The 25,144-nt window shown below is 39.3% G+C and overlaps 1 protein-coding gene across 1 annotated transcript in view; it reads right to left on the bottom strand.

The window, feature by feature from the left end:
* adcyap1r1b (adenylate cyclase activating polypeptide 1b (pituitary) receptor type I) overlaps positions 1-25,144 on the bottom strand; it is a 42,804-nt gene that overhangs the window by 6,706 nt on the left and 10,954 nt on the right. The window contains exons 2-6 of the mRNA XM_030728361.1: positions 12,323-12,465; positions 5,796-5,892; positions 1,326-1,439; positions 1,021-1,124; positions 818-915 (exon numbers count right to left, since the gene is read on the bottom strand). Coding sequence (XP_030584221.1) covers positions 818-915; positions 1,021-1,124; positions 1,326-1,439; positions 5,796-5,892; positions 12,323-12,379 — 470 coding nt within the window. The 5' untranslated portion in view covers positions 12,380-12,465. The remainder of the gene's footprint in view (positions 1-817; positions 916-1,020; positions 1,125-1,325; positions 1,440-5,795; positions 5,893-12,322; positions 12,466-25,144) is intronic.

Genomic DNA, 25,144 nt, shown 5'->3' on the forward strand with positions numbered 1-25,144 from the left:
TTTTTCTTTTCCCTTCAAAAAACACACAGAACTGCTGCTCTAAAAAACATTGCTACTGACTATTAACACATCAGTGTAGGATTATTATTGTAGGCTCTTTGCCTCACAATATAAAGTGCCTTGAAGCGCTATATAAATAAAACTGAATTGAATAGCTGTGGCAGCAGTGTTAGATGCATAGGTACTATTACTTCTAGCAGATGTATTAGTGTCTACAGCCACTTGAGTCTGGCTCCAAAAGCAAGTCAGTCCCCATAGACTCCCATATTAAAATGTCCAAACTCTAATATGGGTGATAAATAACTGAGCTGGATCTCTCTGCTGGTTTTGTTTTTTGTGTCTTTGGGAACATTTTAATCTGATCTCTGCTGTGCAGTACAGACAATCCAAGAAGTTTGTGCTTCAGTTTTGGTTGTGAAATTCTAGTGTTGTTAGTTGTGTGGTAAGACTTGTTATCAGGTATCTGTGTCTGTGTGTTTCACCTGTACAGTTTATGGATGCAGTTTACTGACCATGCTTGCTAGTATCAGCTGATAGCATCCCTTATTTGAGTCCAAAAAGTGATAAGTGGCCATGGTCACCTTATATATACAGTCTAGCAGCAGTAACAGTCTCTCAGATCCTTACATAGCCAATTTTTACTGCATCCAATACATCAACTTCAAGAACTGACCATTCATATCCTGCTTCATAAAGTAAATTGCACAGAAAGCTTCCATTAAAAGTGTTATTTACTTCAGCTGTCGGTGGTTTTAATCTTGTAGCTGATTCTTTTGGTTTAGAAAAGATGAGATCAAAGATGTACAGTACTTCTCACCTGAACCTGCACAGGATGACCATGGCTGTGGTTAGAGAGACCAAAGAGGTGCTGTAGCCCACAGTGTACAGAGCCTTCACTGACACATAATACATGTCCTGAAATGGTAATAGAGACACAATAAAGAGTGTTTCATGTAGAAAAGGTCTGATAAATTGCTACATTAGACACAGTTGCAGATGATGAGGTGCTGTTTAACTCACAGTGTGGCTGTTGTTTCCTTCATTGTACATGCAGGCATCCATGTAGTGGGGGAAGATATCTGACCAACCAAACTCAGTGCAATTACGACTAACCTTTCCCAGTTCTGCAGACATAGAGTCAACAGCAAACACAGACTTATTTCTACAGAGAAATCAGGAAGCATGCATGTACAAGCAAGTAGCTCCGTTTCTAGATTGCTTTTTCATGTTGCAGTACGTAGTAAAATTGCTCACTCCAAAGATTTGGACAGGGCACTTTTAAAAAGTCAAAGAAAAGTGCCAATGATGACTGTGTAGAAACTGACCATAGTCTTCTTCACTCATGAACTGAGAGAAGAGTTCAGGACAGTTGACCTCAACCACCTCTCCAAGCCTGGCAGGCTGCCAACACGTCAGATTGTCCCAAAGCCACGGGCAGTCTGGGGACACAACAGGGAGAAAAGCTCAGTGTTCGACTCCAAAGGGCCATATGTTCATTATTAGCATCATTTGAGATCACTACTAATGTATCAGCTTCTATTTTGACCAGGTTTCTTTGTAGCTATCTAACTGCTCTTTGAGCCTAAATACTACGTGAGTCAAATGCTGCTATGTGATGATAGTATATCCTGTGTGTTTGCTTGCTGTTGCTGTTGTAGCAGACTGTAAATTAGACACAGTTATAAAGTTATTAGAAAAAAAATGGACATTTTGGCCTAAATTATGACCAATATTTCACGTGCGATTGCATCAGTGAGGTATGCAGTAATTTGATGATGTAATTGGTTTTATGCCCAATACTCCAACATATACACATTGAAAAAAAAAATAAAGCATTGTAGCAGTTAGCTGTACAGATAAACTACCTAACAATTTGTCCCCAGTCAAAAACACAACTTAGATATTAAACTTTTTTATAGTGCTTTTATCAAAGCAACAAAACATGATTCTGATGAGCTATCATTGAGACTTATTGTAGCATTATGCTGCCAACGCTGTCCAGCAGGGGGACTTTGAAATTCAGCATTACAATTCTGGCTGACATTTTAATATATCTAAAAACCACTTAATGGTTTTTAGATATGATTTGTCCCACTGGAATAAAGGAAGTACTATAAAAACAGACGTTTTAATATAAACTCTGTATTTAAACCCACAACACCTCAAACTCATTTTTTTTTTCTTTAAGGTATTCACAAACTAATGAAGCTTAGTAAGTAAGTAAATGGTCCCATGTGCTCCACCTCCCCCTCGAAGTGAAAAGTGGGCAGTGAACAAGCATAAAGAATGGTTCTTTAAACAGAGTAACTACACCCAGGCTCACAATCCGACTTGAATTATAATCAGTCTGTGCAATAGACAGACCTCAGCCATTCAGCTTGTATTCCTGATGCTCTCCTTTTTCTCTCTCGTTTTTTTTTGTCTCTGCAAATCATTTAGTGCTGTATTTTGAATGTCTAAGGCTCACTTCAAAACAGGCCTTGAGTTGGAGATGCAGAGATGTTTGCAGTATGTTTGCAGTAAAGCATGTAAAGTGGTACCTCAGGTTGAGAGTCTGCTTTCAGGACATCAGTGATATCAGTGATAGCTGCAACTGTTTTTTGTTAATACTACAATAGGCTCTGTGCTTCCTGCTTATGTTAGCATTAAAGTGCTTAGATTACCTCTTTTTTTGGTCTGAGATTCTTGAACCTCAGCCCAAGAATTGGTTAAATAGTTTACACTTGACTTTTCAAGTGTGTTACATTGAAACAAAAATGAGTTCTGATTTAATGCAGTTTTTTTGGTGTGATAATGTAGCTGAAGAGCTTTCAGATGACTTTCAGTCTTTAGCAATTTGGTGATGACAACAGGTTTTAGCTCACTTCAGTTCAATACAAATCAGTGGACTTGGCTTTGATTTGGATGTTTCTCTGCATGTCTTTAAATTGCTGGAGCCACTTTCTTCCCTCACTTCAGTATGACAGGAAAGCAGTAGCTGATTGCAGTGGACAGGGAATGAGTGGCCAATCAGTAGTTACAGTACACTTGCACAAAATGAGCCAAGTCAGAGCAGGCATGCATCTTAGGCAGCTTCTCATCTGGTGTTTTTCAGAGCTGTATTTCAATCTGTTTTGACTGCCCCTTGGATGCATTAAAACTAAGACTTTCTGATCCTGTCTGCCAAAGACGAATAAAGTGATTAATTGCTTTTGGAGCCAAACTAAAAACTCAATTTGGTTTCCCTCAGTTAACTTGAGACTGAAACACACAGGGAATCGTATCTTACTGAATATATTCAGCATGTGACTGCCTTAACAATATTCAATAATGGCCAACTGGACTTTTTCTTTTTTTTTAATAAATGACACTGTTATCTTTGCTGTAATCGAAACATATTTGTGCCGCTTCATGTAATGTTAAATGTTCTGGAAAAGAACATCATTTTAAAATGAACATACCTCCTTCAGCTCTTCTCTCTGAACAGCTCACTGAGCTGGTAAAGATGGGGACTGCAAGCAGTAAATAAAGAGCAACTAGTAGACTGGGGATATTTTGGGTTTAGCCCCACTGATGAAGGTAAGCCATTCAAAAGAGACGAAGCTGTGTGCAGTATTTGGCTTTATTAAATTGTGGCAAAAGAGGTAACACTTTAAACTGCCAGTAACCAATCACCATTAACTCAGCAGAGCTCAGTGTTGAGTGGAATGTGTTTCAAAGTAATGAGATTCTATGATTTCTAGTGCCATCTATTAAGGGTTACCAAGTGGAACTCTGGATCCTGTAGCTCCTCTAGAAAAGAGAGCCTCAAACCAGAAGTACCTGACTGCCTAGCATAACACACAAACATGTGCCTTAAAGCAGATTACCCGTAAGCTGTAGTAGAAATGGTGTTTATTTTAGATTTTTATTTAGCCTGGAAAAAGAGTTTGTTGTTCTTTATATGTTCTTTTCAGTACTGTAGAAAGGCTGACAAAGAGTCAGAGGGCTGTTGAATTTCTTCACAAATAAAATTTTAACCATTAGTTGAAAAAAAATTTACATTTGTTTTCAAAACAACTGATATTTATTTACACACTTTCTCTCAGATTGATCCTTCTGAGTTTACTTCAAAAGTTACTTCCAGCACCTCCAAACCCTCAATGTGTCTATTGGACCCCATTCCCACAATACTGCTCAAAGAAGTACTACCATTAATTAATGCTTCAATCGTAAATATGATCAGTCTCTTTATTAATTGGCTACATGACACAGGCTTTTAAGGTGGCAGTAATTAAACCATCACATAAAAAGCCATCACTCGACTATTAGCTAATTATAGGCCAATCTCCAACCTTCCTTTTGTCTCAAAAATTCTTGAAAGAGTAGGTGGAAAACAGCTAACTGATCATCTGCAGAGGAATGCTTTATTTGAACCATTTCAGTCAGGTTTCAGAATTCATCACAGTACAGAAACAGCATTAGTGAAGGTTATGAATGATCTTCTCATAGCCTCTGACAGTGGACTCATTTGATACTTATCCATAATATTTTTCTACAGAAATTAGAACATGCTGTTGGTATTTAAGGTTAGGTTTAAACCATATCTATCTATCTAATAAACTCCAATTTGTTCATGTAAATATGGAGTCTTCTTCATGCACTAAGCTTAATTATGGAGTTCCACAGGTTTCCTTGCTAGGGCCCAGTTCTATTTACATTATACATGCTTCCCTTAGGCAGTATTATTAGAAGATATAGCATACATTTTCATAGCTATGCAGATGATATCCAGCTCTATCTATCCATGAAGCCAGATGACACATACCAATTAATTAAGCTACAAGAAAGTCTTAAAGACATAAAGGCCAGGATATCCTTAATTTTCTGCTTCTAAATTCAGATAAATCTCATGTTATTGTTCTCAGCCCCACAAATCTTAGAAACATGGTGTCTAACCAGATTCTTACTCCGGATGGCATTCCCTTGGCCTCCAGTAACACTGTGAGAAATCTTGGAGTCATTTTTGACCAGGATATGTCCTTCAATTTGCATATTAAACAAATATGTAGGATTGCTTTCTTGCATTTGTGCAATATTTCTAAAATTAGAAACATCCTTTCTCAGAGTGATGCTGAAAAACGTGTTCATGCACTTATTACTTCTAGGTTGGACTATTATAATTCTTTATCAAGTTGTTCAAAAATCTTATTGACAAACTAAATAAAACACACACACACGCACGCACACACACGCACGCACACACACACACACACACACACACACACACACACACACACGCACACACACACACACACAGGAAAGAGAGAAACTCGCCTTCTTTATACTTTCCCCCCTGGATTTCTGTTTTACTGTTATTTTCTGGCTCTGAGAGTCGAGTCAGAAAACATGGTCTCTAAATCAAGACCAAGAAGGAGAACTGGTACAAGGCACCCCTTCAGTCATCATCTAATCAGCATGAGAGACACCTGTCACTCACTGATCAGCTTTCATTTTCAGGATTGTCATCATTTGCCCCTCCCTAATTCCAAAAATAGAGTCTTTTCTTAGCCCAATTTCTCTGTCAGCTCATCTTTAATTTTCTGATGCTTCAAATCAAGCACAGAGGCTATGAACTGTGAGGTCCCTCAATAGCGCTCCCTTTGTCAAGAATCGGGTTAGTCATCTACAATTCGTAGATTTATCACCACCTCATTAGCATAAAGAAGCCAAAGCTGATCCTGTTTTTAATCTCTGCCTTTATTCTTTCTTTCTTTTTTTTAAATCCTTTGATTAGCTAATATGTAAAATTTAGCATTAAGGGAACAGAGACTCACCGAATTCTGGATTATTGTATTCCAAGGCCATCATTTCCATGCATTTCTCCTGCTCCCTCTTGATCACACAGTTAGCAGGGACCTGTTGGCTCGAAATCTGGAAGACAACACACACACACATGCGTGCACGTGCGTGCGCACGCACACACACACACACACACATGCACAAACACACACACACACACACACACACACACACAAAAGTAAAATGGTCAGTTGTTGTGTTAGCTTTTCCATGTGGTTCACATCGCCGTGAGGGAGAGGTCTTAGTTCTGGGATCTGTCTAAAAACCCAACCAATTAAACAAATAATTTCAGAGCTGCTGGCTCCCTCTCCATTCTAACTGACCCAGAGGAGGGGCATTATTGTCATGAAAACAAGTCAGCAAAGATGTGCCTTTTTCACACTGGAGATTGCCAGTATTTAGTCCCATCTGTTAAGAACCACAGGCATGCCGTTTATAATTGCGTTCTCCAGTAGTTTAAACACAATCAGAGACAAAGCACAACCACAGCCAGAATCCCAGCGCTATGACTCTAGACATGGAGGTCACATCCACAGACACCTCCATTACAGCCCCTATAACATCTGCTCGATTCTAGGATGTTGATGGGACTGTGGCAAGGGCATAGTGGTGATGAGGTTGGGGGTCTGATGAGAACATGTCTCTTTGCTGGTGTAAAGAGACACCACGTCATAGCATTATGAGGAATATTGATTCACTGAGTAACATGAATCAGCTTCAGACATTTTGCAGATACTGACCAAAGTGCTGAACAAAGAAAACAAGACAACAGTACACAAGGGAAGTGCAGATAAAAATAAATAAATAAAAATAACATAGGATAAAAGCGACAATAACATACATAGTTTATCATGAATAAAATAATAAAACAGTATATATTAACTAGGTAAAAAAAAACAAAATAAATACACAACTAAAATCAGCATTTCAAATCTGGTCAAAAGCCAGGTGAAATAAGTGGGTCTTAAGAGAGGTTTTAAAAGTTGTCAGTGAAGAGGCCTGTCTAATATGCAATGGCGGCGAGTTCCATAGTTTAGGGGCTGCCACTGCAAAGGCTCTGTCCCCCCTAAGCTTCCGCTTAGTCCTCGGCACGTCCAAAAGCAGTTTATCAGCTGATCTGAGCGAGCGGGATAGGAGGTTTAGGTGCAGTAACTCAGAGAGGTACGATGGGGCAAGAACATTTAAAGACTTAAAAACAAATAAAAGGATTTTAAAATGAACTCTAAAATAAACAAGCAACCAGTGCAATGAAGATAAAACAGGGGTAATGTGCTCCCTCTTACGTGTTCCAGTCAAAAGCCGTGCGGCGACATTCTGGACCAGCTGAAGACGAGCCAATGAGGACTGGTTTACTCCAATATACAAGAGTTACAGTAATCCAGCCGGGACATAACAAAGGCGTGGATTACTGCTTCAAAATGATTTTTTGACAAGATGGTTTAATCTTGGCGAGCTGTCTCAGGTGAAAGAAACTAGATTTCACCACAGCAGTGATCTGACCCTCCAACCTAAGACTCTCATCCATCTTATCTCCCAGATTTGTGACCATGGGTTTTGCATACTGGGATAGAGGACCCAGATCCACAGAAGTTGGCACCCCAGTAATGCCTGAACCAAAAACGATCACCTCCATCTTATTTTCATTCAAATTCAGGAAGTTCAAAGCCATCCAAGCTTTGACTTCATCGAGACACTTTGTCAAGGTCTGTATGGAGTTTGCATCACTATGTTTTAGGGGCATATAAATCTGGGTATCATTGGCGTAACAGTGGAAAGCAATTTTATGCTTTCTGAGAATAGAACCAAGGGGCAACAAATATAGCGAAAACAGCAATGGTCCAAGAATTGAACCCTGGGGCACCCCACACGACAAAGGAGCACAGGAAGATTTAAAATCATTTAAGCAAACAGTAAAAGTTCTATGGGTCATGTAGGATCTAAACCACTCTAGCGCTGTGCCCTGAATACCTATACACCGCTCGAGACGAGATATTAAAATATTGTGGTCCACCATATCAAAAGCAGCTGTCAGATCTAAAAGAAGTAAAATCACAGTCACCTGCATCTGTGGCCAGGAAAATGTCATTAAAAACCCTTAGCAAGGCAGACTCAGTGCTATGAAGAGGCTTGAAGCCAGACTGAAAGACCTCAAGGATATCATTTTCGCCTAAAAAGGCTTTCACCTGGCTATACACGACCTTTTCCAGAATTTTAGGAAGAAATGGAAGCCTCGAAATAGGCCTAAAATTAGACAGCACAGTGGAATCCAGTCCAGGTTTTTTAATCAATGGTAACACTGTTGCATGCTTAAAAGAATCAGGAACCACACCAGAGGACAGGCTACTGTTAATAAGGGCAAGAACAGCTGGGCCTAATACAGGAAAAACCTCTTTAAAAAATTGAGGTGGGATAACATCAGCTGGGGAGCCTGAGGGCTTCAGGTAACAGACAGTCTCATTTAAAAAAGACAAAGTGACAGGCTCAATCTGGTACAATGCAGCAGAGCAGGGAACAGAGACTGAGACTGGGTCAGAAGTAGGAGGTGGAATGAGAGCCCTAACATTTTCCACTTTTGCCACAAAGTAATCTCGAAATTTTTTCACAAGCCTCAGTTGAAGGCTCAGCACCAGTGGATTGAGGGACATTCAAAACAGAGTCAATAATGTCAAATAATACACGGGGCTTGTGACTATTTGCCACAATAATATTTGACAAATACTCTCGTTTAGCATCTTTCATGGTTGCCTGATAGCGACGCCAACATATATATATATATATATATATATATATATATATATATATATATATATATATATATATATATATATATATATATATATATATATATATATATACAAATATATATATCCTCAGCTTTATACATTCACTCCAACTTTATTAGTACAGTTAAAAATACATTTTCAGATATCTTAAACTGTCTTTTATGCAGTTCATCTACTGTCTGAAACAAATCGTTTTAGGTCCCATCCTTGTAAGGCAACCTTGCCTATAAGCCAGTGTTCTTCGGACTGATTGCCTCTCAGCTTTGGTTTTGCAAACAGAACCTGGTGCTTGTAAGCACTGCCTCCTCCATTTGTCAGTAGGAAGCTTCTGAAAACAAGCTGTAAACCCATTAAAAACACAATTCCTTCATCTTTATTGGAAACTGTGATTTCTTAGATATATCTGTACATGTTTAAGCCTGAATCTGATCAGAAATCAGAGACGACAGCACAAACATCTGCATCAACACAGATTACAGCAGAATGCCTTGGCCTGGTGTGGATTCACAAGCCATATAAAATAGTCTCTATTTATATATTCCTGTTTATGGGTGTACATGGGTGTAGTAAACAGAACTATTTTGCATTTAAAAGTTGATGAGTGTGTTTTTGCAGGTAGTTCAGACACATCTGTGATCACATCAGGACAGAGGGAAGCAAAGAGCGTTGAAGCCTTTAAATGATTGAATGGAGAGCCAGACAGCATAAACAACGACTTGAAAGAAGAGTGTTGGTGATTTATGTGAATATTAATTAAATCACGATGATGTAAGTACTAATAGTGCTCTGCACATCTACAAAAAATTGAGACCTTATCTTGTAATTATGATTTATCTTGTAATTATGAGATTATGTACAATTATGTATTTTTTTTATTTCTTCCCTATCATAGTAATTTATTTGGTTAATTAAAAGCATTTTGGTGGTAGCTAATTTAACCTTGTGTCCTATATAGGCTATATGTATGTATATGTATATGTATATGTATATGTATATGTATATGTATATGTATATGTATATGTATATGTATATGTATATCATTCTTCCCTTTTCCTTTGAGTGTCTGTTTATGTTCCTGTGAGTGGGCACAGGAACTTTAGATCACACTCTACTATTTTGTTGGACCGCCTTTAGCTTTGATTACAGCATGCATTCGCTGTTGCATTGTTTCGATAAGCTTCTGCAATGTCACAAGATTTATTTCCATCCAGTGTTGCATTAATTTTTCACCAAGATCTTGCAGTGATGATGGCAGATTCTGACCACTACACAAAGCCTTCTCCAACACATCTTAAAGATTCTCAGTGGGGTTGAGGTCTGGACTCTGTGGTGGCCAATCCATGTGTGAAAATGATGTCCCATGCTCCCAGAACCACTCTTTCACAATTCGAGCCCGATGAATCCTGGTATTGTCATCTTGGAATATGCCAGTGCCATCAGGGAAGAAAAAATCCATTGATGGAATAACCTGGTCATTCATTATATTCAGGTAGTCAGCTGACCTCATTCTTTGAGCATGTAATGTTGCTGAACCTAGACCTGACCAACTGCAGCAACCCCAGATCATAGCACTGCCCCCACAGGCTTGTACAGTAGGCACTAGGCATGATGGGTGCATCACTTCACCTGCCTTTCTTCTTACCCTGGTGCACCCATCACTCTGGTACAGGGTAAATCTGGACTCATCAGACCACATGACTTTCTTCCATTTATCCAGAGTCCAATCTTTATGCTCCCTAGCAAGTTGAAGCCTTTTTTTTCCAGTTAGCCTCACTGATTAGTGGTTTTCTTAAGGCTACACAGCTGTTCAGTCCCAATCCCTTGAGTTCCCTTCACATTGTGTGTGTGGAAATGCTCTTCCTTTCACTATTACACATAGCATATCATAGTAATTAGTCTGACTTATCAAGGACCAAACTCTTGATGCAGTTGTACAGGGACAGAGATGATCCAGCATTCCACGACCAGGAAGAAAACTGCATTGTTCCTCTTGAATTCAAGGTTTGATTAATGGATGAACTCTCCTTTCCAACTCCTTGACATAGACCTTCCCGGGGAGGCTGAGGAATGTGATCCCCCTATAGCTGGAGCACTTTCGGTCCCCCTTTTTAAAGATGGGAACCATCAGCGAGTCTGCCAATCCAGTGGCACCACCTAAGATCTCTACGCGGCATTGCAGAGGTGTGCCAATCAAGAAAGCCCTAGAACATCCAGAGCCTTCAGGTACTTGGAGTGAATCTCATTCACCCCAGGGAACCTGCCACCAAGGAGTTGTTTAACTACATCAGTGACCCTAGTGATGCACGAGTCATACTCCTTTTGAATATCTATAGGAAATTTGAGTTATTGGTACTCATGGAATTTAGAAAGGCTAATGTTATTTAGCTAACATTGGGCATTTAGTCAAATATGTACCTTTAAATAATATATATTTGAAAACTTATTCTGTCTATTCCCACTTGATATCATATAGTGTTTTGTCAGATATGTCAAATGTATTTATGACCCCCTTTCCTTTAATCCTAAAGAGGTCATATATTAGCAAGATAAAGATAATATAAGTGTAGATAATAACTGATTTGGGATTTTCAAATATGGTAGTAGCTTTATTATGATACAGGACACAAGGCCCGTGTCTATTTCACAGGACTCTATGCAGTCTTGTGGAAGCTAAATACACTCCAAATAATTGTTTTCTGTATGACTTTATCATTGTCTCAAATCATTGTGAAGGAATATTGGTCCACTCTTCTTTGCAACTGTCGTGGTTTCCTGGAGCGTGTGTGTGTGTGTGTGTGTGTGTGTGTGTGTGTATGGCCTGTCCTTTAGAGATAAGGTGAGGAGTGCAGCCATTTGGGAGGGGCTCAAAGTAGAGCCGCTGCTTCGCCACATCGAAAGGAGCCAGTCGAGGTGACTTGGGCATCTGACTAGAATGCCTCCTGGGCACCTCTTGGGTGAGGTGTTCCAGGCATGCCAGGACACGCTGGAGAGATTATATCTCTAGGCTGGCCTGGGAACACCTTGGGGTCTCCCTGGATGAGCTGGTGGAGGTGGCTGGGGAGAAGGAGGTCTGGGCTTCTCTGTTTAGGCTGCTACTGCCACGACCTGGCCCCGGATAACTGGAAGAAAATGGATGGATGGATGGATGGACGGATGGATGAATGGATGGATGGATGGATGGACAAATTCTAACAGGTCTCTTGCTGCATCCCTCACCTTCAACTAATCTTTAGCACCCTATTTTCATCCTTAAGTCTGCTTTTCTGCTCAAAAAAACTCTTGTCTGTCAGGTTCTCTGACACCTCAGTCCAGGTGATGATACATTTACTGTAACTGCAGCAATAAAATAATAAAATAACTTTCCTTGTTACTTTTTACAGAAGAGAGGTGAGGGCATTCTTTCCTCACACAGTTAACAGGCTTGAATAATGTTGAACAGTCCATGAATTAATGATGAGGGTGCATTGTTTTCCATTATTCCTGTCACATGTTGATCAATTAATTATTGATGCAGATATTATGGTTATTCTAACAAAGTGAATTAGTCTACAACTGTGTGAAAATCAACCCCTGTTTGCAACAGGTTGAGATTCACATAAATTCAGCAGTATTTGTATGCTAATTTTTGAGCAGTGCAGATACCACCAGTTAGCCTTCCCACACCCTTTTTCATAACCCCTTCATAACTCTTCTTTTAAAATAAAAGAGAAAAAACTTACCGAGGGCATAAGCAAGAGCAGGGTGAGGGTCAGTGGGTTGATTGTTGCACCATTCATTTTGTACTTCTTAGGAGCTTCCTCTACACAAAAAGTTTTTCAAGCAGCACTGATGAACACGATGTGATGTCACCTCACCTCGGGATCTGAAAAACACAAGTGTGGGAAAGCGTGAGACAGCCTGTCTACATTACATCTCACTAGTATTTACAGATACGTTGCTTAGTATTTTTTATACAGCCTAGGCTCTCTTTCTTAAGCGTCTGCGTAAATCTCGGTTGAGATAATCCAAACTGAAAAGCACTAAAAGACACATTTTAACAACACAGAGTGTTTATTGAATCTCCATTAAACTTTTCTGTCTTCTGAGCTGTCAGGCTTGCTTTGTGATCATATTCAGTCCTATTAAGGATGAGTCATGGAAAATGAACATCTTCAACTAGAGTTTTTACTGTTAAGATACACTGTGTCTGGATTTCAAAGATGGCAGACTCGATTAATAGTCCTGTTGTTCTCTAAAAAATGATCAGTGTAGGCACGGACAAACAGACATTAAAGGAAAATCTGAGCTGTCTCATTAATTTCTTGGACTACCATGTGACGGCAGAAGAGTATTAATGGGTCTTTGCATTGAGAGTCTAGAACTCAATAATTTTAATGTCCTTTCTAAAGAACAGTGTTTTGATGATAGTGGTAAAAAGAGCCTCCCAACACCTTCAAAGAAAACTGAGATGTGGTGACTGAAGAGCACAGCACATGAAAAGGTCAGTGACCTCTCATGCCTGGAGACACTGTCAGCGTGGGAGAGATATTTACCATGAGCATAGAAAAAACTAACAAGTGAACCTAAACTATTCCCACAAAATGCCCCTCTCAGTGTAAAAGACCCACACGATCCTCTTAATGCAGGAGTCAGAGTTTAGGGCCCAGTTTCCCATACAGGGATTATGTCTAATACTTTTTCCTATTTTGTTCTTCATTGACTTTTTCCTTTTAGTCTAGGACCATGCTTAATCCATGACTGGGAAACTGGCTGTAGGAGTTTTACTTTAAATAAACCCTGACTATTGTGACTTGCTTTAATATTAATGAATATTATGTCCTACAAAGGCATTACTGTGTGTGTGTGTGCAACACACTCTGGGCCAATGACATAAACCTCTTTCCAGTGCTTATTTCAAATGTGTATATAAAGAATAAAGAAAATATGCTGTTTATGGTTGTGATTTTTTTAGTTGGAACAAGATAAGCAATATTAAGAATTTCCTCATTTCTCTAATTTGTGCTTCATCATATCCTCTTCCTGCAATGAATGATGGCTCGCCATCATGGTGCACTTTAGGAAGAGGACAGAGCAGCGAGAAGGCTTGCCAGAGAATGCACAGATGTCTGCCAGCATATAGCTGGAATATACAAACAATGGTGTGAGAAGGACTTGTTAATAAAATTGTCCATTTTATTTGTGTTGTTTTAGTTACTGTGCCAAACATCATATTAAATTAGCATTTTAAAATGAGGCTCCAAGACGAGGATGTCTCATTTAGTTAAATTCCTGTTGCCTGGCCTCTTCGCTCATGATGAGGAGATGAACTGAGGATGTGCAATCTGGGAAATGAGAAAGGGGGTACGTCTTCACAGCTTTATTGTCGATAAAAAAACATAAAATAAATAAAAGAAGTCCAAAACACCTGTGGCTGTGCTCTCAGACAAAGCTCTTTACAACCCTAACCCTCTCTCAGTTGGTGAAGAGTAGCATTCACCACACAGATACCCTCACCTTCTCACCTACTACAAATTGAGTAATATGCAGTATATTATCCTCCTTGGTTACCTTACACTCAAGGTTGAACAGAATACATGTTTATCTCACTGTAGAGACCAAGACTGTTTGAACAATATATCTCTACCCCGATTGCATTGCAACACAAACAGCAATGGCAACCTACATGATTTTTTTTTTCAAATTTATAAAAACTACCTCTATGGTAAAAACATCTGAGCTTTTTGTTTGCTTGCTTCTTGTTGTTTTAATATATATCAGATGTAAAGTGCTGATGTTAATGTTAATTAATATGTATGTCTTCACAATCAGGGATTCTCTTTAAATTGTCATTCATCTGTTTTTGGCACAGTTTTGTCAGTCGGTTCTATTTTCAGATTTACTATTGTGGAGAGGAACTCTATATGCAGAAACAGTCACTGGAAGCTTCTTGTACCTTGCGTGCTGTGCAGAGGAGAAACACCCACACTGTGCCAGCACAGCTTAAATGATGGCAGGTTTTTCATTCCAAGGACTGGAGACAAAGCAAGACACATTACTGTGGACTTTCTGGGAGGTCTTTATTAAAAACAGTTTACAAATCTTTAATCTGCAGTTCACTGGCAGAAAGTTCATTATTGCTACCTTGCTAATAAATAATGCCACATTTCAAGAAAAAACACCAAACATTTCCTCATTCCCTCTTGATAAATTTGATCATGTACTTCATCTTACCCACGTGCTGAAAAAAGAATATATATACACATGTTATACAAATGGGTTTTGAATTTATAGTGAAATGCTGTTTGAAAAGCAAGGAAACAATATTTTTTCCTTTACAGAACCAGCTGTAAGCCATTACAAAGCCACTGTCTTGCTATCAAATGACTGTGTATTCAAACTGTACATGAACCAGCATGTCAAGCTGTGTCCCTATAAAAGACTGCATGTGCATGTGTACGTGAGCCCTCATGGATGCAGCATGACGGTGCAGGCTTGGAAGGCTTACATGAACAAAGCCAAGTATCAGGACTGGGCCTGGGGCATCGTCCCACAGGGAGATTTTGGCAGCTTGGCATTCCTACTCCACCAAAACCCTGCCAGCAGCAAGCCCCTCCTTCTGCTGTTGTCAAGAGCAACCACTGAGAGAGCTGCTGAGTTTTGGATCTAAAGTGGACCATGTGGGCCTGGAACCTTTTTTTCCTCCTTCTGAAGCTCCACTGTAAATAGTACCCCTTAAATTTCACAATGTGCTTTTATTTATTTATTTATTTGCGTATAATAAACATTAAAACTACACTAAAAGAAAACTTGTAGTACTGTAGAAAAAAGTGGAACCATTAAAGTCTGAATTCAATCAAATTTAGTTGGAGTCCTGCTGTTAGACCACAGCTCCACACAAACACTGCCTTCACTGATGTTTTGCTTGAGTAAGTCACAGAAAGACACACACACACACACACGCACACACACACACACACACACACATACACACACACACACACACACACGCACACACACACACACACACACACACACACAAGCACATCAAACAAGACATAACACGAATGTCTGCTACATTGCCAAGGCCACCTTAATGGCTCTAATGCTCTTCCTTAGAAAAGCTTTCATAGTAAGTGCTAAAGCACAATCTGCCAATAATTCATTTCTTTTACTCATCACAAAACACCAGAATGCTGATAACATATTACTATGGTTGGAAGGAGGAGGAGGAAAAAAGAAAACAAAGAGGAAGTTCAGTTTCACTCTCATGACTCTGGAATTTTTAGGAAAGCTTTTGAGTATACATAAACAAAATCAGTACTTACAACGCTATTGTCTGACATTCTCACATCTCCGATTGTCCTGTCAAAACACACTGTGATCCCATAATGTAACCACACCACACCCAGTCCCATCAAAAGGCTATAATGGGAGAAGGTAGTTTTGCATAACATAAAATAAAATGCAGAGCAGAGGAAGTTTACAGTGTTTACATCATACCGATTCTGCTAAGTGTAGTCTGGTTGTGTCATATTTTGAAACACAATGCAACAGTGTTTCTGCTGGTTTACATGAGTGTGTCTATGTATATAGAGGAAGCAACAGAGGGACTGCCATCCACTTCTGAGGTGGAAAGGGTGGATACTTTCAAATACCTGGGAGTGACCATCTCACGGGACCTGTCCTGGCCTTCATCACATTAACATCACTGTGATGAAGGCCAGACAGCGTCTCTACCTCCTCAGGCAGCTGAGAGACTTCAAGCTCCCACGCAAGGTGCTCAGGAACTTTTACACCTGCACCATCAAGAGGATCTTGCGTAGGAGCATCACCACCTGGATGAAAAACTGCACTAAACAGGACTTCATTGCCCTTTAAACGGGTGGTTCATTCAGCTGAACAGACAATCAGAACCACCCTCCCCAACCTGCAGGACATTTACACCAAGAAGTACAGATTAAGGGCTATGAACATCCTTACACAGCCCAACCACCCCAGACACTCTCTCTTCTCCCTGCTCCCATCAGACCGGAGTTACCGCTGCCTGAGGACTAAGACAGAAAGGTTGAAGAAGAGTTTTTATCTACAAGCCATCTGTCTCAACTCTGAGCCCTAAACTGCACCATTATTGCACAATGTAAATTATTCCATTCTGTATAGCGTGAGTTACTTATTTTTATTCTTCTTATTTATATATTCTTAATACTTATATTAATACTACTTAAATCTAGGCACTGAACTACAGTGGTTTGAATCATATTTATCTCATAGACTCCAATTTTTTCATGTAAATGGGGAGTCTTCTTCACACTCTAAGGTTAATTATGGAGTTCCACAGGGTTCTGTGCTAGGACCAATTCTATTTACATTATACATGCTTCCCTTAGGCAGTATTATTAGAAAGCATTGCATCAATTTTTATTGTTATGCAGATGATACTCAGCTTACCTATCAATGAAGCCAGATGACACACATCAATTAGTTAAACTGCAGGAATGTCTTAAAGATATTAAGGCCTGGATGACCTCTAATTTCCTGCTTCTAAATTCAGATAAAACTGAAATTCTTGTTCTCGGCCCCACAAATCTTAGAAACATGGTGTCTAACCAGATACTTACTCTGGATGGCATTACTTTGGCCTCCAGTAACACTGTGAGAAATCTTGGAGTCATTTTTGACCAGGATATGTCCTTCAATGCACATATTAAACAAATATGTAGGACTGCTTTTTTGCATTTGAGCAATATTTCTAAAATTAGAAACATCCTTTCTCAGACTGATGCTGAAAAGCTAATTCATGCATTTATTACTTCTAGGCTGGACTATTGTAATTCATTATTATCAGGCTGTCCTAAAAGCTCCCTGAAAAGCCTTCAGCTGATCCAAAATGCTGCAGCTAGAGTACTGACAGGGACTAGAAAGAGAGAGCATATTTCTCCCATATTGGCTTCTCTTCATTGGCTCCCTGTTAAATCTAGAATAGAATTTAAAATCCTTCTCCTCACCTACAAGGTCTTGAATAATCAGGCACCATCTTATCTCAAAGACCTCATAGTCCCATATCACCCCAACAGGGCACTTCACTCTCAGACTGCTGGCTTACTTGTGGTTCCTAGGATACTTAAGAGTAGAATGGGAGGCAGAGCCTTCAGCTTTCAGGCCCCTCTTCTGTGGAACCAGCTTCCAGCTTGGATTCGGGAGACAGACACCCTCTCTATTTTTAAGATTAGGCTTAGAACGTTCCTTTATGATAAAGCTTATAGTTAGGGCTGGATCAGGTGACCCTGAACCCTCCCTTAGTTATGCTGCTATAGGCCTAGTCTGCTGGGGGGTTCACATAATGCACTGTTTTTTTTCATTCACCTTATTTACTTTGTTTATACTCCGCTTTGCATTTAATCATTAATTGTTATTAATCTCTGGCTCTCTTCCACAGCATGTTTTTTCTCTCCCCTCTCTCACCTTGAGGTGACTGTTTGTTGTGATTTGGCGCTATATAAATAAAATTGAATTGAATTGAACTTATTATTGGCTCTATGTATAAAATACATTTCACTGTGCATTGCACTGTGTGTAACTGTGCATGTGACAAATAAACCTTATCTTACCTTATCTTATCTATGTTTAGATTCATATCATCATTGCAACAATATAGCAAGTTTCCTTATGTCTCATTGAGAGCTGTCACCATATCAGATTTTCTCAATGTGATTACAATAATTAAGTTTATTATTATGGGATGTCAAGTACAGAACATTAATAAAATGATGTGTTTTGCCTCTTTTTGGCAAATGAATTACACATAAAAGAAAGAAGGGAGTTGTAGAAAGAGTCTGTATCTAAAACTGTACAAAGGATGGAGAAAAAAATTTTAATGGCATTATGTTATTAACATATTTAATTTTTAAATACTAGTTTTTTCCACTATGGTTCTGTGGGAGCACATTAGTTGTGACTGACAGATGAACCTTAACACTGGGTATTCTGTGCTCCTGCCTTTATAATATAATAATTTTTACTAAAAAAAAAGAAAAAAAAGAAAACACTACCAGTGATTATGCTGAAATGTATTCATGTTCTTTATCTTTTGATATTTCTTTTCACCCTTTTACCATTTCCTCAAAGGCTTTTCCTGCATTGTCTTCTGCCTGGTTAAATTAAGTTGACATTTATTCACTTCGCCATCTGTTGGTACAGATTGATATAAGATTAAAGTATGAAAAGTACTTGATTCATTGTGTTGCTTCAGTGCCAGTAAAACAGCCTTTTCTTTTGATTTGATTCTCCAAAGTTCCTTCAAATTTGAAATGACAAATTCGAAATATAGTGCTGCTATGCAACAGCCACAATCATGTGTGCATTCACATTGCATCTTCATTACAAATAACACTTTCCTTTACTGTCCATTTATTTAGGACAACTTTACTATATAAAGCAAGATTAGAGTACAGCAGATGAATTACTGGATGAACATCCTAATAGGTCTTTGTCTCTGGTTGCATACATGACTGTAAACATTCTGTAAGCTCCACCAATGTAGTGCATAAAGCCATGGAAAAAAAATCAGGAGGACAACGTCAACATTTATAACACCTGAAATATCCTCTTATCTACACTCGTGGAAATTTAGGGAGAATTTTGTAAGCAAGTAAATGAAAGTGAGGGAGGACAAAAACAGAATTTTACAACATGAACAGCTTCAAGTGCTCCAAACATACTGCGCACTAAAAATGTTTGTTTGAAGTTTGATAAGTAACCTTGTTCTTAAAATCAAGCTTCAGTTCCAGTGAATGAGAGCTGGAGTAAATATTTAGACTGGTGCCAGTGGGACCACAATCCAATACTCCAACTAGGCCGGCTGGAACTGCCGATGCCTCCCACTCTGGACTGCCTGCAGCCAACTGCATCCACTACAGTTTACTGTTGCTTCCACTGTTGACACCTTCTTCTTGGTCCTTTCTTTCAGTTAATTTGTAATTAAACACCAGGACAGTAGTGTTTTATCAAAGCTGCTAATTTACCAGTTGTTGTTTCATAGCTGAGCTTTCCCATTATCCATGGACATATGGAAATTTTCCAAGTGTGGCATCAACATGCCCCATTCTATGAAGCAAATGTTTTCCTCCACAGCAAGCAGCGTAGAAGTGAGCACAGGTACTGTACACCATCAGCATGTTCTCTTTCTGTAGATTTACTTCTGTGAACTCTGGTTCTAAGAAATAAAACTGATCCCCAAAGTGGACTGTGCCAGAAATTCAAATAGCAATAGAGGTGGAACAAAATATCCATACAACATGGAATTATCTGCATCACTTCTTCTTTTTCATTTTTTTCAATTAAAACACAGAGGAAATCCTCATGACAGTTTGAATTACAACACTGTGCAACAGTCTCAAGCCACCCCTTATTTCTCATAATTTCTTGTAATTTTTTCAAAGTGGTTTGAACAAGTTCTCCAGGCTTTGAAAGTCTTTCACATTTTGTCTTCGCAAACTGGCTGCCCTTTTTTTTTTTTTTTTTTTTTTGCTTTTCAGTCCTGCCCTTGTGCCTGACCATTTTCAGAGTAATGTCTTGCCACTTAACGTTGACCTATGACCTATTCATATTTAAAAAAAAAGGCACCTAACTTAAATGATGAGCCAGCATTCTGTCTACATATAACAGACGACTTAGGAAAGAACCTGTTTTAAATTGTATGTTTAGTCACTTTAATTCTAGCAGCCAAAAACATATGATTTGTTCCCATTTCTATAGTTGAATCTACAAAAACAGTTTTGCCCTTCTGGGCTGCCAAACAATCTGTTTGCCAACAGAAAACCCATGTAGGACTCATGTAGGCTAGCCTTTGTGGTGCCGAGAGCAATTTTGCCCTTTTGGGTCAGCAAGAGAGATTTCTGTGAGCAATCCACAGAAAACTCTCACTATCTCCCCTTTGGGTTAGCCCATGTAGGCCCCACAGCCACTTGGGGCCATATGGGATAAACATGGGCCCACAGTTTACCCACATGTACCCACTGTGGGCCCACTGTTTATTACAAGAACAACACAGGGAATGTGCCTACTGTGGAAAAGAGGAAGCCATAGAACATGTTTTATTACACTATCAGAAATATGAGGCTGAGAGAAGTCAACTGATTTAAAACTTTAGTAAAATGGAAGTTCAAATAAATCTTATGGACATACTGCAAAAGAACTCAAGAAGTTAATGCTATCAGACCATATTCCATTTTCCAAATCAAATCATTTTTACACAGTGGTCTGCACACTGTGGGCCATGTGAGTCTGCCGACAATGCTCCCATATGGGCCCCAAAGGGGCGTGTTTGCTGGTTAATACACAGATGCCACAGTGCAGTTAATAAATGCACAATTACTACTTTTTGGCTTTTCAGGACAATTTTTTTTTCTTTTTTAATTACTTAGACATCGTGATGGTTCTCATAAATGGCTGGTTTTTCATTGCACCAAGTACTGCAAAATTGCTGTATTATGATATACCGGTGAAACATTGTGACAACATTAGATCATTAGATACTCCTAGTTAGCCAAGTGGCATTTCCAATCAGCTTATTAAGTGTACTGAAGAGGAGCTTCTCAAGAAAAAACAAACTGTACTTGTCACAATTAAGGTGTGTACATTTTTAAGTTTTTAGAAAAGAAGAAGAAGAAAACCAGTTTAATAGAAATCAGTTTAAAAATGATTTCTAACGAACTTCCCACAACCACCAGATTCACTACAGCTGAGGGAATTTGTCAAGACCTAGTTTACCAGAGTTTCTAAAGTTCTTGAAGAAATGTATAGCGGGAATTTTCATACATGCAACAGGCATGTACTATACGGGTTAGGGCATGTATGAAAAATGATGGGTAATGGGGAACTCATTCCCCAGTGCAACGTTATGTCAGTCTATTTCTCTAATGACAATCATTCTACCAGGCACAGAGGACATCAACAGGAGCTTGTTTTGGGGCACTTCCACACTTGCTGCTCTAATGTTTCTTACACAAACTCAGCTCAGGTATAGTAACTGCCATCCTAGTACATTTGGTGATGGTGTGGATTTATTTGCAGTTTGCAGAAACAATTTCAACAACATATAAACATCAACAAATAAAAATATAGATAATATCAACAATGACTGCCGCAAATTGATTTTCTAATTTATTCCTTAAGAAATGGGTAAAATCCTATTTAATTGTAGAGCTATTACAGCGCATCAGTATCGCTCAGCATCTTCTTGCCCTGCACTCAATCCCTCACACACTCTCTCTCTCACTCAAATACACTGACCCCTATAAGAATAGACCCGGCCGTCTGTGCATAGTTTCTCAACACAAACATCACAATCATGTGTGGGAGGGAGGAGCGTTGTTGCCTTTTCCTGCACAGAGCAATGACTGAACTGCTGAACAGAATCAACTTGTAGTTCAAAAATCATTTATGGCAATATTTCTACTCTAACATGTCCAAAATTGATGCTGATAAATCTGTCTGTATTGTTAGAGTACCACAACACTGTAAATGATAGAGAACTTTTTAGGAAGTTATTAAAAACTGCTGTTCTTTTAATGGCTACTTGAGAATGGCTCCAAAAGTGAGTCAATCCCCATGGACACCAGTGTTAAAATGCCAAATTTAACAGCAATAAAAAATATTTACTTAGCATAATTCTCTGGCAAAAGAAACGGCTTTGGCTTCTATGGATAGTTTCCCCCTTCATGAAACATACAATGTATGAATTTAATATAACTCATTCATTTAGAAACTGGTAAAGCTTTAAGTTGCTTTAATTGATAAGTGTCCCAAGACAGGTAGTTGCAGATGTCTGATCATCACCTCAGATAAATTCCTGAAGTGGATCATTTGACCATGTTTGTGCTATTAGCAGTTTCTGTTGCAGTTTTAATGGAATTATCTAAAACACACTCATTGGCCACTTGATTAGGTACACCTCTTCAACTGCTCATGATTACAAATATAATCAGCCAATCATACAGCACAACTTAGCATTTAGATGACCAACTGAAGTTCAAACCCAGTATCAGAATGGGGAATGGTTGTTGGTGCTAGACGAGCTGGTCTAAGTATTTCAAAATCTTCCAATCTACTGGGATTTTGCCATGCAACAATCTCAGAGAGTGGTCCAAAAAAGAGAAAAATATCCACTGAGCGGCAGTGCTTTGAGAGAAACTGGATTGTTGAGGCCAAAGGTCAGAGAAGAACATCCAAACTGTTTCAGTTCAATTCCATTCAATTTTATTTATATTGCGCCAAATCACAACAAACAGTCACCTCAAGGTGCTTTGTATTGTGGGTAAAGACCCTACAATAATACAGAGAAAACCCAACAGTCAAAACAACCCCCTATGAGCAAGCGCTTGGCGACAATGGGAAGGAAAATCTCCCTTTTAACAGGAAGAAACCTCCAGCAGAACCAGGCTCAGGGAGGGGCAGTCATCTACTGCGACTGGTTGGGCTGTGGGGAGAGAAAAGACATGCTGTGGAAGAGAGCCAGAGATTAATAATAACTAATGATTAAATACAGCATGAATAATAAACAAACTAAATAAGGTGAATGAAAAGAAACAGTGCATTATGGGACACCCCCCCCCCCCCCCCCCCCCCCCCCCCAGCAGCCTAGGCCTATAGCAGCATAACTAAGGGGTGGCTAAGGGTCACTTGATCCAGCCCTAATTATCAGCTTGATCAAAAAGGAAAGTTTTAAGCCTAATCTTAAAAATAGAGATGGTGTCTGTCTCCTGAATCCAAACTGGGAGCTGGTTCCTCAGAAGAGGCGCCTGAAAGCTGAAGGCTCTGCCTCCCATTCTACTCTTAAGTGTCCTAGGAACCACAAGTAAGCCAGCAGTCTGAGAGTGAAGTGCTCTATTTGGGTGATACAGTATGGGACTATAAGGTCTTTGAGATAAGATGGGGCCCGAGTATTCAAGACCTTGTATGTGAGGAGAAGAATTTTTAATTTTATTCTAGATTTAACAGGGAGCCAAAGAAGAGAAGCCAATATGGGAGAAATCTGCTCTCTCTTTCTAGTCCCTGTCAGTACTCTAGCTGCAGCATTTTGGATCAGCTGAAGGCTTTTCAGGGAGCTTTTAGGACAGCCTGATAATAATGAATTACAATAGTCCAGCCTAGAAGTAATAAATGCATGAATTAGCTTTTCAGCATCAGTCTGAGAAAGGATGTTTCTAATTTTAGAAATATTGCTCAAATGCAAAAAACCGGTCCTACATGTTTGTTTAATATGTGCTTTGAAGGACATATCCTGGTCAAAAATGACTCCAAGATTTCTCACAGTGTTACTGGAGGCCAAAGTAATGCCATCCAGAGTAAGTATCTGGTTTGACACCATGTTTCTAAGATTTGTGGGGCTGAGAACAAGAATTTCAGTTTTATCTGAATTTAGAAGCAGGAAATTAGAGGTCATCCAGGCCTTAATGTCTTTAAGACATTCCTGCAGTTTAACTAGTGTGCATCATCTGGCTTCATTGATAGATAAAGCTGAGTATCATCAGTATAACAATGAAAATTGATGCAATGCTTTCTAATAATACTGCCTAAGGGAAGCATGTATAATGTAAATAGAATTGGTCCTAGCACAGAACCCTGTGGAACTCCATAATTAACCTTAGTGTCAGAAGAAGACTCCCCATTTACATGAACAAACTGGAGTCTTACCTAGTTCATTTAATGCCTATGTCATGATCTAACCTCTGTAATAAAATATTATTGTCAGCACTATTGAACACTACATTGAGGTCTAGTAGGAGAAGCACAGAGATGAGTCCACTGTCAGAGGCCATAAGAAGATCACTTGTAACCTTCACTAATGCTGTTTCTGTACTGTGATGAATTCTGAAACCTTGATGAAACAACTACTCTTTCAAGAATTTCTGAGAAAAAAATGGAAGGTTGGAGACTGAGCTATAATTAGCTAAGACAGCTGGGTCGAGAGATGGCTTTTTAAGTAAAGGTTTAATTACTACCACCTTAAAGGCCTGTGGTACATAGTCAGTTAATACAGAAAGACTGATCATATTTAAGATTGAAGCATTAATTATTGGTACGACTTTGTTGACCCATCTTGTAGGAATGGGGTCTAATAGATATGTTGATGGCTTTGAGGAAGTAACTTTTGAAGTCAACTCAGAAAGATCAACTGGAGAGAAAGAGCTTTCACATTTCTGCTGAATAAACTACATGAAAGCATGGATCCATCCTGCCTTGTATCAACAGGTCAGACTGCTGCTGATGGTGTAATGATGTGGGTATATTTTCTGGAGGAAGTCTCCTCTGAAGACCAGGGATGCTCAGCAGGGCACACAGTCTTCTCTGACTACTGGGGCTGCATCAGCTTTGGCACAGGTTGCTCAAGCTGAGCTGCACAGGGATCACAGCCCCTTCAGATGACTGTGGCTGCTCTGCAGGGTTCACCATTTCCACTGAGGACTGAGGCAGCTCAGCAGGGATCACAGTCTGAAGCTGAGACTGGGGCTTGGCTGTCCTCACCCTGGGAGAAGAATTGGGTGCAGGAACAGGCTGTGCCA

Source organism: Archocentrus centrarchus, chromosome 4 (assembly GCF_007364275.1).
Source record: "Archocentrus centrarchus isolate MPI-CPG fArcCen1 chromosome 4, fArcCen1, whole genome shotgun sequence".
Lineage (NCBI taxonomy): Eukaryota > Metazoa > Chordata > Actinopteri > Cichliformes > Cichlidae > Archocentrus > Archocentrus centrarchus.